Source organism: Oncorhynchus masou, chromosome 1, assembly GCF_036934945.1.
Source record: "Oncorhynchus masou masou isolate Uvic2021 chromosome 1, UVic_Omas_1.1, whole genome shotgun sequence".
In the NCBI taxonomy this organism is placed as follows: Eukaryota; Metazoa; Chordata; class Actinopteri; order Salmoniformes; family Salmonidae; genus Oncorhynchus; species Oncorhynchus masou.
Genome location: NC_088212.1, coordinates 62,568,841 through 62,582,676, shown reverse-complemented (window position 1 = coordinate 62,582,676; position 13,836 = coordinate 62,568,841). Strand labels below are relative to the sequence as shown.

The window sequence follows — 13,836 nt, the reverse complement described above, 5'->3', positions numbered from 1 at the left end:
CACTCTAAAATGTCTGAAGTTTTGAATGTCTGAAATTTTGAGGGTGTGGGCAATTGGCATGCTGACTGCAGGAATGTCCCCCAGAGCTGTTGCCAGATAATTGAATGTTCATTTCTCTACTATAAGCCGCCTCCAACGTCGTTTTAGAGAATTTGACAGTACGTCCAACTGGCCTCGCAACCGCAGACCACGTGTATGGCGTCGTGTGGGCGAGCGGTTTGCTGATGTCAACGTTGTGAACAGAGTGCCCTATGGTGGCGGTGGGGTTATGGTATGGGCAGGCCTAAGCTACAGACAACGAACACAATTTCATTTTATCGATGGCAATTTGAATGCACAGAGATGCCGTGACAAGATCCTGAGGCCCATTGTTGTGGCATTCATCTGCTGCCATCACCTCAAGTTTCAGCATGATAATGAACGGCCCCATGTCAGAAGGATCTGTACACAATTCCTGGAAGCTGAAAATGCCCCAGTTCTTCCATTGCCTGCATACTCACCAGACATGTCACCCACTGAGCAAGTTTGGGATGCTCTGGATTGACGTGTGCAACTGCGTGTTCCAGATCCTGCCAATATCCAGCAACTTCGCAGAGCCATTGAAGAGGAGTGGGACAACATTCTGGTCACACCAGATACAGTACTGGCTGGTTTTCTGATCCAAGACCCCAACTTTTTTTTAAGGTATCTGTGACCAACAGATATGCATCTGTATTCACAGTCATGTGAAATCCATAGATTACGTCCTAATTAATTTATTTCAATTGACTGATTTCCTTATATGAGCTCAGGAAAATCAATGAAATTGTTGTATGTTGCGTCATTTTGTTCAGGATATATAAAACTATGGTTGTTGATGTACTGTATATGGCTGAATTTCAGATACATTGTTGTACATTTGAATGTCGCAGTAGCAGGACCTACAGTAGTAGAGCATTTATTCTGTCTGGTGCGTTTGAGCGAGTGAGAAAGAAAGAGAACTGCTGGTTTTCTGCGAATGTATTTATCACGAGGCTCATTTGAATTTCCTGAGGTGCAGGAAAACACTCAGCCACAACAGAGTGATCAAATTAAGATACTATATCTTTACTACACCTGTTTATACAGAGCATACCACACATACTAGCCAAGCCATGCCAGGTCCATATAACAGCTTCTGTGTGTGATAATATCTTATAATTTCACCCGTTGGCTGCATGTTACTAGCGGGTGGTAGGAAGTATTTCGCACACCCTGTGGTAGACAGACTCAGTTGGCTGGCTGGCTGGTTGATGGATGGGTTATAATGGATCTGATAGTCGCAGTGATGTTCCCTCCTTTCACATTCAGTGTTAAAAGGAGCCTCCAGGGCTGAGATGTCACTGTTGCTCCCTGACTGTGACTTGGGATGGGACTGCTGTTACTGGGCAGTCTGTCAGCCATGCAGCTATCTCCACAGCAACCCTCCCAAATCAATTTAGCATGAGACTGATTCAGCGGCTCAAGGTCATCCTGCAGCACAGCCATCAGAATCAGGCTTGAGTCTGGATGACACGACAGCTGCTGACCAGGCCAGAGCACACTGTGACTGCACAGAGCAACAGCTCCAGGGGGACAAATACTGACACACTCCCTCTCCCTATCCCCCTCCTTTACACTCTCTTTCTCATCTCTCCCTTCCCCATCTCGCTCTCTCTTTCATCTCTCTTTCTCATCTCTCTCCCTTCCCCATCTCTCTCTCTTTCTCCCCCTCTCTTTTTCATCTCTCTCTCTCTCTCTCTCTCTCTCTCTCTCTCTCTCTCTCTCTCTCTCTCTAATTTTCTCTCGCTCACACACAAACTCAATCAAATACGACCCAGAGACAAATTAACAGTACACAAAAACAGACCTATGAAGAAATAGGAACAAACACACGTGTACCCAGCTCTGTTATCGTCAGCCCCTGTATTCAATGTGACAAAGACAGCAAACCACAGTGTGCTCTATGTTTTACACAATACATGGTGTGACCCATTTCCTGCCTACAGCATGGTCTTGGCTGGTTTTCTGGCTGTAAGACAAAGCATCAGAGATCGGATTCTAAAACCCAGAGGCTGGTGTAAAAATGAGAGCAAGCAATCCACAGAACAGCAAAAACCCAATAGACATCAGTCTCTTCCACTCCGGCCCTGTCACACCTTCAATCATACGATATCACAACCACAGGAGGCCGGTGGAACCTTAATTGGATAGGATGGGCTCAGAGTAATGGCTGGAACGGAATCAATGGAATGGTATTGAACATATCAGACACGTGGTTTCCATGTGTTGGATACCATTCCATTCACTCCATTCCAGCCATTATTATGAGTCGTCCTCCCCTCAGCAGCCTCCTGTGATCCCAACTGATATGCATGAAAGAGATAGATAGCAGTGGCCCCTATTTTGCAAAGACACATGAACTATTCAGTTTATTCTATTGAAACAGTTCAATGAGATTACAGGTGATACAAAACAGTAACATCTGCATGGAACAACAAATGAACTGTATCTGTCTCAGAGATGTGACCTAATACTGTATCTGGGCACAATGCCCTTTATAAGACAGCCTCCTTCACAGCGTAACACCATACACAATATTATACATGAAGGGAAGTTGGATATGACTGGATGTGGGTCACAGAGCCATGGAGTGGGAATGAATATCTGGGTCAAACTGGATCATAGAGGCTTAAGTCTCTGTGCATTCTAGCTCACCTATTAATACACCACAGAAGGGTTGGCACAGATGATCACTATTATACCAGTGTTCTGCCACATCCAACCCTACTCCTTTACCAGGAGGTCCGTGGTTGTTGTGTACGGTGTGCGTGCGTATGTGTGTGATGTCGCGGCATCACCATAGTTCACTATTCTAGATCCATTAACCCAATCCGATCAGTCAACATCAACGCAGCAGAATTAGAGTCAGAGAAATTAGGTCTTTGCATATTTCACATTAGATACATGATGAATCCTAAAATAGATATTTTTGCTCATCTGCCTGGCAGCAGTTGGAAATTACTCAAAATCCCTACCCTATTTCTGCTGGACTGGACACTTTTCAGAAGCATAGTGTTTGAAAAGGGGAAAATCCCCTTTAACAGGCAATAATACATAGAGCCATCACAGATACATGTTGAGCACTGGGCCATTGAAACAGTGGAGCCCTGTAGATCTGCCATTGATTCGACAATTCAGACATTAACGGTGTGGAAAACAAAGCGTCTGACCATTCCCTTGAGGCTGCCATGGTGAAAACAAGAAAATGAAATGTGATTTGTTTGTCTCCCATTGAGGTGGAGGTGTGACAATGCTCCTATCTCAGAAGTCCAGACACCATCAGTCTAAAGTGGCTTAATGGGGTTAGGTATGAATGAGTCATTTCCTGTACAAATCTAGGGCCAAACCTGGCTGGAACTGTCTGTCCCTCTTGCAACAGTAACATCATAGGAGCAGCAGCATGACACAACAGCTACAGGAAATGATTCTAACTCAAAGTAGAGGAAGAGCTAGGTCATGTCATAAAATGGAAGACTTCAATTCAGAACAAATTGTTATCATTACAAGTGGGTTATCTAACAGTGGCAGGTATTGGCTCACCAAAACACAGCGACCAGGGAAGAACTTGCAGAATGAAAGTTGATGCCTTTTGATTCTATTAATTCAATAGAAGATTATGAGATTAAATCATTGACTGGCTGTGCCTCCCTCCAGCGTGCCTGGCTTTACAAGAACAAGGGGATATTGAAGAAGAAAATGCACTGTCCTCTTGAGTTTGGTTAGCCTCTGACTTTATTTCCATTCATATTGTGGATTATTCAGCCTCTGTGGATTTAGGCAAAGGAAGCTGCTTCACTCCAAGCTGTTGTGGAAACTGTCAGAAAGATATGAAATGGTGAAAAGTGCATAAGTCTGTCAAAACTGACATCCGCTACGCCATAATTGGCTGAGACTTAGAGGTGTCTGAGAGCACAGGCATCTTGTCCTTATCCAGCTCTGCCAGAGGCTCCAGCCGGTGGGAAACTTCATACGGAGATCCTTCTAAGGGGGATCCATGGAAAGACGAATTAGACAACCGAACCCCGAAAGGGAGTGAGTGAATAATTGAGCTGCACTCATTCTGGATCAAACCAGTTTGGATTGCCCGTGGCGGCCAGCAAGCTACACATCTACAGAGTTCCTCAGGGGACCAGGTTTACTGTGATGACATGCTAGAGACAGAAAGGGGCGGGGGACAGGTTTTGGTTATCATGATTATCCATGTGATTCAAGTGAGCTCTGAAGAACAGTTGATTACTCCAGGCACACAAAGCCTCTTTGAAAGGTTTTCAGAGTGAATGACCTCCAGCGGTAGTGCTCAAGGTCATACGACATTCAACATTGCATTAGCCGATTAGATACAACATCGCTTCTTGATCAGGACTACAGTATATTTTAAATTCACTGTTATTAAAGTATGTGTGTATAGTCAGCTTTTTCCAAAATTCGACAACCACGGTCCTAAAACACTGTCAATGACAGTAAACAGCCCATGACTTCACTGCACTTTATCCCTCTAAGATAATTATACACTTTGGGAGGAGGGGCCGGCCATTTAAAGAGAGCTCTCCCCAAGTCAGTTAACCCAGATTAGAGGAGTACTAGGGATAAACCTGCATGTATGGGCCATGTCTGCTGGCCCTCCCAAACAAACAGACAGCCAGGGTATGGGGCGGCAGGTAGACTAGTGGTTAGAGCATTGTAACCCAAAGGCTGCTAGATTGAATCCCTGATCTGACAAGGTAAACATCTGACGTTCTGCCCCTGAACAAGGCAGCTAACCCACTGTTCCCAGGCCGTCATTGTAAATAAGAATATGTTCTTAACTGACTTGCCTAGTTAAACAAAGGTTACATATAAATAAATAAATGAGGCCTGGCCCTGCATTATCCAGACCTCTGAGTTTAGTGGGTCAGGAGGGCCCATTTCAGTGGGATTTGGCTGTTTTGATTCCACTCACTGTCATGGCTGGCACACTGAGCCCACGGGATGAAGCTACACTGCAGCCTCTTAATTTGGTTAAAGCGGCTCCAATAACCCCAGCTTCCAGTTGATGTAATAACCCCTGATCCCTCCGACTGTATCTGCCCTGACTTTTCAACTGACGGGAAGACGGATGTCCATACCTAACCTACTGCACACTACAGGCCTTCATCTGAAACCCTGGGAAGGTTAAAACATACATGGGTGACACAATACAAGGGTAAATTATAACCTGGGCCCTAGGGTACAGCTGGGTATAGGGAGAAGCAGGCTTGCCATAGGGCACTACTGACCTTTGCGTATTGTATCCACAGCTGTGAATTGGGTATGGCATGTGTAAGCACATTTCCCGCTTTGAGAAATCCCATTGCTTTTGCAATGTGTGGAGGAACAGATGCTTGGGGTGTTAGACCAGAACACAATAATGTTTCTTCTGCCGACAGTGTTCTGGAGCCATTTTCCAGCCATCGTATTCACAGACACATTCGTTCTCATCATGTTTGCTGTAAATGGTGAGGCCGAGACAAAGTGATAGATTAAAGGAATATGTCTAAAGCAAGTAATGTGAATAGAGGCACTCATAAAGGACAAATTGTCTCCATCCTCCTCCTGTCTCACTCACTCCACCCCACAGCAGTTTGCCATTGCAATTATTAGATGCTATTAAGAAATCTTGGCCACTAATTGCAAAGAAAATAGCTTTCTTCCAAAAGGCACAGGGAGAATTCACCTGACATCTGCCACCACTATCTGGCCACCTGCAATGCCTTTAATAGTTGTTTTTTTCTACTGTGACAAGGGAACTGAAGCAGAACCATCTTGGTATTTTATCCCCACCCTCAATATTCTAAAATCTTACCACATCTCCTAATATGCATATAGATGGTCATACCTGGACCAAGTGAAAATGCAACAGAAATGTGCAAATGTGCCAATTTCTGACATTTTCATAATTCATAAAATATGGGGTTCTTTCTGATGGATAAGCAAAGGATCATGGGGTACCATTGTACTCGTAGATCATGTGCACTGAACTGGAACAGACCGTTTAAAATCCGGTCCCGTTTTTTACTGACACGAGTGCTTTTTTCTGAGGACTTGATTTGCTAGGATAAACAATCATACTTATTAAGATGCAAAGGGTGCAAAAGGATTGGCTCTTTGATCAAAAGATAAAAAGGAAATACAGTATATCAAATATTTGTTGAGCGTGAAAAACCCAGCAGCGTTGCAGGTCTTGACACCTACTACCATACCCCGTTCAAAGGCACTTACTTTTTGTTTTGCCAATTCACCCTCTGAATGACACACCTACACAATCCTTGTCTCAACTGTCTCAATACTTAAAAATCCTTATTAACCTGTCTCCTCTCCTTCATCTACACTGATTGAAGTGGATTTAACAGGTGACATCAATAAGGGATCATAGCTTTCACCTGGATTCACCTGGTCAGTGTGTCATGGAAAGAGCAGGTGTTCTTAATATTTTGTACACTCAGTGTACATCATTGAATACATTCTGACGTACAGATAATTGAAAGTGTTTAAGGAGAGAACAACTCAAGTGGCCATAGATCTCCCTATAAAATATGAAGGCACCGAAATAAGGTTTGGAAAGACGACGTGCCTCAACTTTTGTCTGTGAAAAGGCTTCATAATAGGTGTTGCTCAAATGTATGTTTACATAGCATTACATCCTGTGGGCAAACACATTGTAATTACAGTGTAGGATATGATTGGTGTGATTGCACATTGACGCTTGGGTGTTGTACGTTGACATTTATATGCATTGTATGTATATCCAAACAAACTCAAACTGATTGTGTTGAAACCTCCCCTCAGCATAGAATCATCATCCCAGCTTGCACATCTCTGAAACTGTACAAGTTGCAAACAGGTATTCACAACACAAACAAATGACAGTACAAACAGACCAGATAACACAGATTACAAGATCTGGTGTTTTCCTTTTAGAGAGGAGCGGCGGTTTTTGTAGATGTTGAGGAACCGTACATTACAAGTGGTGATGGATGTGGTCTGGGGAGTGCAGCCACAGCGTAGAGCCTGTCTGTTCCTGTATGTCCCTACTCTGACAGACAGCCAGCAGGGCATGAGCAGGGTGAGCTGGATCACTCCAGGGGGATCCAGAGCCACCGTCACAGTCCCTAGGTCTGCCTTGGCAGCGGTGAGGAGAAGGTCAAATCAGGAAAGGGGCATGATGGCAAAGTGGCAGCATTAGTCAGCCACTTGCTACTCTTTACATTATTTATTTACCCACTCAGCAGATGCCCTGATCCACCGGGAGATGGATAGATTTACATATTATCCACTTCTACAGCTGGATATTTAGAAAAACAATTTGGGCTAAGTGTCCTTCTCAAGGATAGAGCCCCGATGTCCCATCTGTATCCTTTATCCTTCAGCGAGCTATCCTTCACTGAAGCCCCTTTTCTCAATCAGAATGCTGAAATAAAAGACCAACTTAATACATTGTCGCTGCCACACTAGTATGGGGTGAAGATACTTCTTGGAAGTGAATGACTATGACAAAGAATATACAGAACAAAGTGAAGAGGTTAGTGCTGTATCCATGAAAACCACTCCACTATTTAATTTGACATGGGAGCACAGAGCCAGTGCTTTCATTTGAGAGCTGAAGCAGATATCTGCACTGTGACTAATGGGAGGTTAACAGGAGATTCAGGATGCTGGAGGTTATCTATTCACTGCAAACAATGCAAATAGTATGCTTGGGCATACAGTATGAAGCAGGTAATATCTGAATTAATATATTATACAATTAATACACATATATTTGATCAAGATGAGAGGATTCATCCATTGAATGTATTGAAGTGTATTCATTTAATCAAATTGTATTATTAACACGTGTATTATATTATAGGTCCTCAAAAGGAAAGGCATTAAGAAATAAAGATTGCTTAGATAGTATCTGCTATGATGACATTCAGATTACAAAGACATTTTTAAGATGGCAAATTAATTTCTCGAAGACATTCTCAGTGATCTGTTTGTGGAAAGTGAAGTTCTACACCCAACACTGAGGTACTGAAATAGTAGCAACACACTTGGCCAGTCACATGTTGATGGGTGATCCCCAACAAAATATCAAAGAAAGTCCTCAGCTACAGTGTCAACATAGAGGACTGTGCTGGGCATAGTGGCATGTCCATAGAGGAACCTAAAAAAAGATCCTGCCTTTCCATTCTCTTTATCTATTTATTTTCTCTATTCATTTTTTACAGCTTGCCCGAGAGCGGGGAGTCTGTCCGCCGAAAGTCATTCCACAGCCTAGGGGGCTGGTGACATTTCAGGTGTGAGGGGGATGAGCTGTGAATTATAGATTAGAAGGAGAGCAGGGATTGGTGAGTATTACTTTGAGAGGCGCTATGATTGTCAGAGCAGCCAGCAAGGCTGTATAGGTTTAGCCACCCTTCATCACTGGGAAAACTCCCATTACAGCTTAGTTTATTGATTCCAACACAACAGTCTGTGTGCAGTCTAAACATGCAAATACTTTGAAGAGAGTTTAAACATTTCCTCTCATCTTGATATTACTTAATTCAGATTTCAATGGTTATGTATGTAGAATACGGATGCCATAAAATCACACAAGGGCCAGCTTTAACGGGAACAATTTCCTCCCTGATCACAGCCCTCTCCAAATAGTCAGCCAGGAGATAGATGTTGTGGCTGGTTGAGGAGCCCTCGGTGGCTCATTAGAGCTCTTCTGAAGAGTGCCAGGGACCACATGACGTATCGAGGTTCCACTGACTGACTGCAGCCGTTTGTGGGCACAATTTTCTCTCTCTGCAAACAGTTTAGTGAAAGGTCAGGCTGCATTAGTGGCGGGTGTAAACACACCGTGGCCGAGGGGACAAGCTGTTCACTGGAAAGGTACTTATAAAGGACCGAGGCTACCTAGCAGCCAATAGATCATATTTCAGAGATGGTGTTATACAAAAGGCAAAATGGCAAAGTCTGAGGCCGATTTGTAACACAAAAAGGCAACACGAGGTCACCACTGATGTACAAACCATGTTTGTGTCACTGTATTAGGACTGGAACATCACATTTTGAGGATGGATGACAACCCGTGTTGGTAATATCAATTTATTTTTTTAAGCAGGAACCGGCATTTTGTGTAATTTTGACAGCATGGGATGTGTATTCCCATAACGCTGTACGTACAGTGATATAATAAAATCATGATAATCAACACTGCTAACACTAACGGCTACCACCTCAGGAAGTCAATATAGATTTGAGACACCTGAGGTCGTTATTTAAGTGGTTCAGTTCTCTGGACATTGGCCTTGGGGTCTGCATTTCTGTCAGGGAAATTGATCTGAAGAGGAGTGCCAGAGGCAGCTTACAACTACACTATTTAATCAACTAAAGACAGAAACAGATGTTCTCAATCACATCCCAGACATATGTTGCCATGGTTATTATTATCTCTCTAAAGAGGCAGAGTTACATGTTCTTAGTCATTACAGATATAATACTTTGTGGATAATCAGTCTAGTATACACCGTGACAAGTACCATTAAGAAAATTCCCATAAAACATTTGCAGTAAACATGTAAGGATATGTCCCTTACCTGAGCATATTAGTTTCATCAACATGTACTCCCTTCCACAGTCCTTCTTATAGTAACATTTCAGCCGGTTAATGAGGCAGGTGCCGAACTTGAGCTCCTCTCTTCTGCACAGAAGGGCGATGTCCTCATCTGCAAGGGCAGGCAGAAGGGAGGGAGATTGTGAGGGGGGGAGGGAGACAGGGAGAAAGAGAAAGAGAGAGAGAAAGAGAGAGAGAGAGAGAGAGAGGGGGGTTGATGTGAGTGACAGGCTCCCTGTTGTTTATAGAGCCTGAGGCACATGCATGTGTGTGCGTGTGTATTTGTGTGTAGTGTGCAGCCAAGGGGCCACCCACACTGCCCTGTGTTCATTAGTTTTTCCTGTACATGACCACAGGGTCTGAGGTATTCGATCAATACCAGGACCCCTCTACATGCAATATTAAAGGAATACTTCAGGATTTTGGCAGTGAATCTATCTACTTCCCCAGAGTCCGATGAACTCGTGGATACCATTTTTATGTCTCTGCGTGCAGTTTGAAGGAAGTTACTAACTAGAGCTAGCGCAATTGCTAACTAGTGTGTAGCAGATACCCATAGACTTCCAGTCATTGCGCTAATGCTAATTAGCATTGGCTCACAAAATGACCTCTAACTTTCCTCATACTAGAGACAGAGGCATTAAAAATGGTATCCACGACGCCAGGACAGCGGAGTCAATCACCACCTTCCGGAGACACCTGAAACCCCACCTCTTCAAGGAATACCTAGGATAGGATAAGTAATCCTTCTCACCCCCCCCCCCCTCCCCCTTAATGATTTAGATGCACTATTGTAAAGTGGCTGTTCCACTGGATGTCAGAAGGTGAATTCACCAATTTGTAAGTCGCTCTGGATAAGAGCGTCTGCTAAATGACTTAAATGTAAATGTAAACGTAATGAGTTCATCTGACTCTGGGGAAGTAGAAAAATGGCCTCATTGACAAAATCCCAAAGTATCCCGTTAAGGCGTTTGGAGATTGGATTTGTAACTTGGTGGAAATTATTAACACTGAAATCTGCTTCAGATTGGTTATCTTGAAATGCACGTTGTCATTTTCTTGTTTAGAATAAATCAAAACGTAAATGAATCAAGCACTGTATTATACGTGTGTTATTACTTTTGTGTATTGTGCATGTGTGTGTTTATTATTTAAATGAGGTGAGTCATATATGAAGACGTTTACTCTGTGCACACTGTATGAAGGATGACTGTACTGCCTGCCATCACAAAGCCCTGCCATTCATGTCCTGTTTAAAGCAGAGTGTATAATGTCACGCTAACCAAAGGTGCATAGTGCTCTTACATAACACTGCATCTTCCAGGCAACAGCTAAAATCTCTTAAGATTCTAGTACACTCCATTCACGGACCATGAGTCCTGTGTTATACATTAGACACACCATACATTCATATACCAATACTCATGTATGATATAAACTGTGCATTCCTTGTATAAGAAGCCATGGTTAAATACTGTACTGAGCATTGGAACATCATGTAAAACACAGAGAAAACTCACAGGCTTTGGAGTAGTTCCTGACAACTTCAATGGCGTTTGAGGTGCCACAGACAAGGGGAGTGTGCAGTGCTAGAGCTGTCGAGGTACAGGGCAAAAATGAAACAGAAAGAGAGGAAGCATTAATCTCATTTTGTAGTCCTGTCAACTTTGTTTTATGGTGACTGAGGTGTTATTCTCTCTTGGCTGACTCTGACATCACATCATGCCTCTTTGGCATTTCTCCCGAGGCCCGGTGATTCTAATGCAGAGCTTGGACAAGCCATGGCTTGGCTTGGTATTTCAGGTCCAAAGGAGAATGTGGGACAAAGCCAGTAATGCATATTGGCTTTGGTCAACAAGCTGCCATGACCATTACTGTCTGAGGCAAAACTACATCAGAGCTGACTACAGATCAGATATTTAGACAGTCATGCCAGTTATCTCACAACATCAAAGCCCAACCTTTATGGTGATGTGACAGTATTATTGACAAGCTAAAATGTGAAGATCAAGATAAGACTTTAATATCCCCCGTAGAAAAATCTATAGTTCTTTATTCATTCATTTTGCACTGTCAGCCTTGTCTTTTTTTGTATTTGTCAAAGGCAGAAAATAAGTTCATTAGTTGTGTAACCAACCCGGTATCAGACAGTTTCTGGATACCCAGATCAATATGTTGAAAAAGAACCCAAAAAAAGGAATATGGAAATGATGACAATCAATGGAATTGTAATAACTTCTCATGAACATTATGTAACATAGTCAGTGGGTTGGCATCTTCCTCTACATCTACTAATAGAGCACTAGGATAGATACTTAGATTTGATATGAAACCAGATGGGCCTCTAAACTAGCTGTCCTACTGTACAGTAACATGGACATATCAAATGCAAATAGTCCCTTTAAATTGGACAAGTATAGTTCCATGCAGAGCTCTGTTTCCATGTACTGTACCATATATATTCTGGGGATGTTTGGAAGATAAATGCAATGCTCTCTAGCTAGATTCTACATACTCCTCAGGGGTAGGTGCATAGCACTAGGTGCCTGTATACACTATGTTCATCAATTTTGGGCTAGCCCTATGTGACAGCCCAATTTGGCCTATTTTGGGTCAGTCATCAATTCATGGCCTTCCTTGGACAAGAACCAAACTAATAACGCAATAATGAGAAAATATGAATGACTTCAATACATTTTTTGGGAAACATTCTATGAAAGCCCAAGCATGGCGCATGGATGCCATGATCTCAATGGTGAAACATCTTTAAAGGTGTACTCACAACACAGCATAACTAAAAAAGCAACTGCTCAACCTGGAATACTCTACGCAGATCACAGGTCTATAAACTAAAAATGCAACAGTTTATCGGACAAGAGGAAAGAGTGATACAGTACTTACCCACCGACCAGTATAAAAATCTCCCCATGTGATGCAGGTGTTTTCTTGTCGTTCGATTTCGGATAGCCTACCTACCCAATGCCAGCAGAAATATGACTTGTTTAATTCGAAGAAAACATCGTGATTAAAAGGGTTACAATATCTTACGGTGCCACATAATATCTGGTGTGAAAACCCTCAGAACACCTTCCCTGGTCCAAATTCCAACTCAAACACGCGTGCCGTAGACCGGAGACGTTGCCCACCTGGCCAAAATAGCATGTATATCACTCATTAAACTTCTGTTAGATACTCGATAATACTAGTTTTTTCTAAAATTCACAGTGTAACCATCGAGCATGTAAACCAAATGCCTTCAAAAGCCGTCAAATCAAACACTCTGCAGCAAGAAGCATCTTCTATGTCCCGCCATGGCTGCGAACGTAGTAGCTCGTTTGCAGCGCTCAGTTATCCAACATACAGTATTATAATGCCATGATATTTAATTTAGATGACAAGCGGGTAGCGACAGTCATGTGCCAACACTGGCGATTGTTTACAAATGACATAAGGGTAGTTGGATGGATACCATATTGCAGATTACTGGGCAAATACAATATGAATGTCCCAGGATGTAAGAGCACCACATTTTTCTGTTTTAATGTTAAGTTTACAGTATTTGTATTAATTTTATTTCTTCCGTTTTCTCAAGCAGACAAAGGCTATTATGTTGTGAACTATCTTCTGACATCCACACATTTCGACTGTTATCCACTTTATTCACTGTTTATTCATGTATTACTACATATGAGAATACTGAAAAAGAGGAGATTGGGGTCAATACCACTTCAATTGAATCAATTAGGGAAATTCCAATTCAAGAATTTAAGAATTTTCATTGAATATAATGGACATTTTTAATTTTTAGCTTAAATAATAATTTCAGAAAAGACACTAGACCTACACTTCGTATACAAAACATCAAGAGCACCTGCTCTTTCCATGACATAGACTGACCAAGTGAACCCAGGTGAAATCTATGATCCTTTATTGATGTCACTTATTAAATCCACTTCAATGGGTGTAGATGAAGGGGAGGAGACACGTTAAATAAGGATTTTTAAGCCTTGAGACAATTGAGACATGGGATTGTGTATGTGTGCCATTCAGAGGGTGAATGGGCAAGACAAAAAATATTAGGAATGTGTTACATTTTTGAGTGGTACAGCGGTCTAAGGCACTACATCTCGGTGGTAGAGGTGTCACTACAGATCCTGGTTCGATTCCAGGCT

The 13,836-nt window shown here is 42.5% G+C and overlaps 1 protein-coding gene across 2 annotated transcripts in view; it reads right to left on the bottom strand.

Annotated features, from left to right (window-relative positions):
* The window catches only part of LOC135547587 (protein BEAN1-like), a 49,076-nt gene extending 35,994 nt beyond the window's left edge, over positions 1-13,082 (bottom strand). The window contains exons 1-3 of one of the 2 annotated variants that reach the window (XM_064976726.1): positions 12,566-13,082; positions 11,185-11,259; positions 9,648-9,776 (exon numbers count right to left, since the gene is read on the bottom strand). In XM_064976726.1, the coding sequence (XP_064832798.1) occupies positions 9,648-9,776; positions 11,185-11,259; positions 12,566-12,593 (232 nt within the window). In that variant the 5' untranslated portion in view covers positions 12,594-13,082. Of the gene's footprint in view, positions 1-9,647; positions 9,777-11,184; positions 11,260-12,565 lie in introns of those variants that run through there. The other variant, XM_064976734.1, reaches the window with a different exon arrangement.
* Between the last annotated feature and the right edge of the window lie 754 nt (positions 13,083-13,836).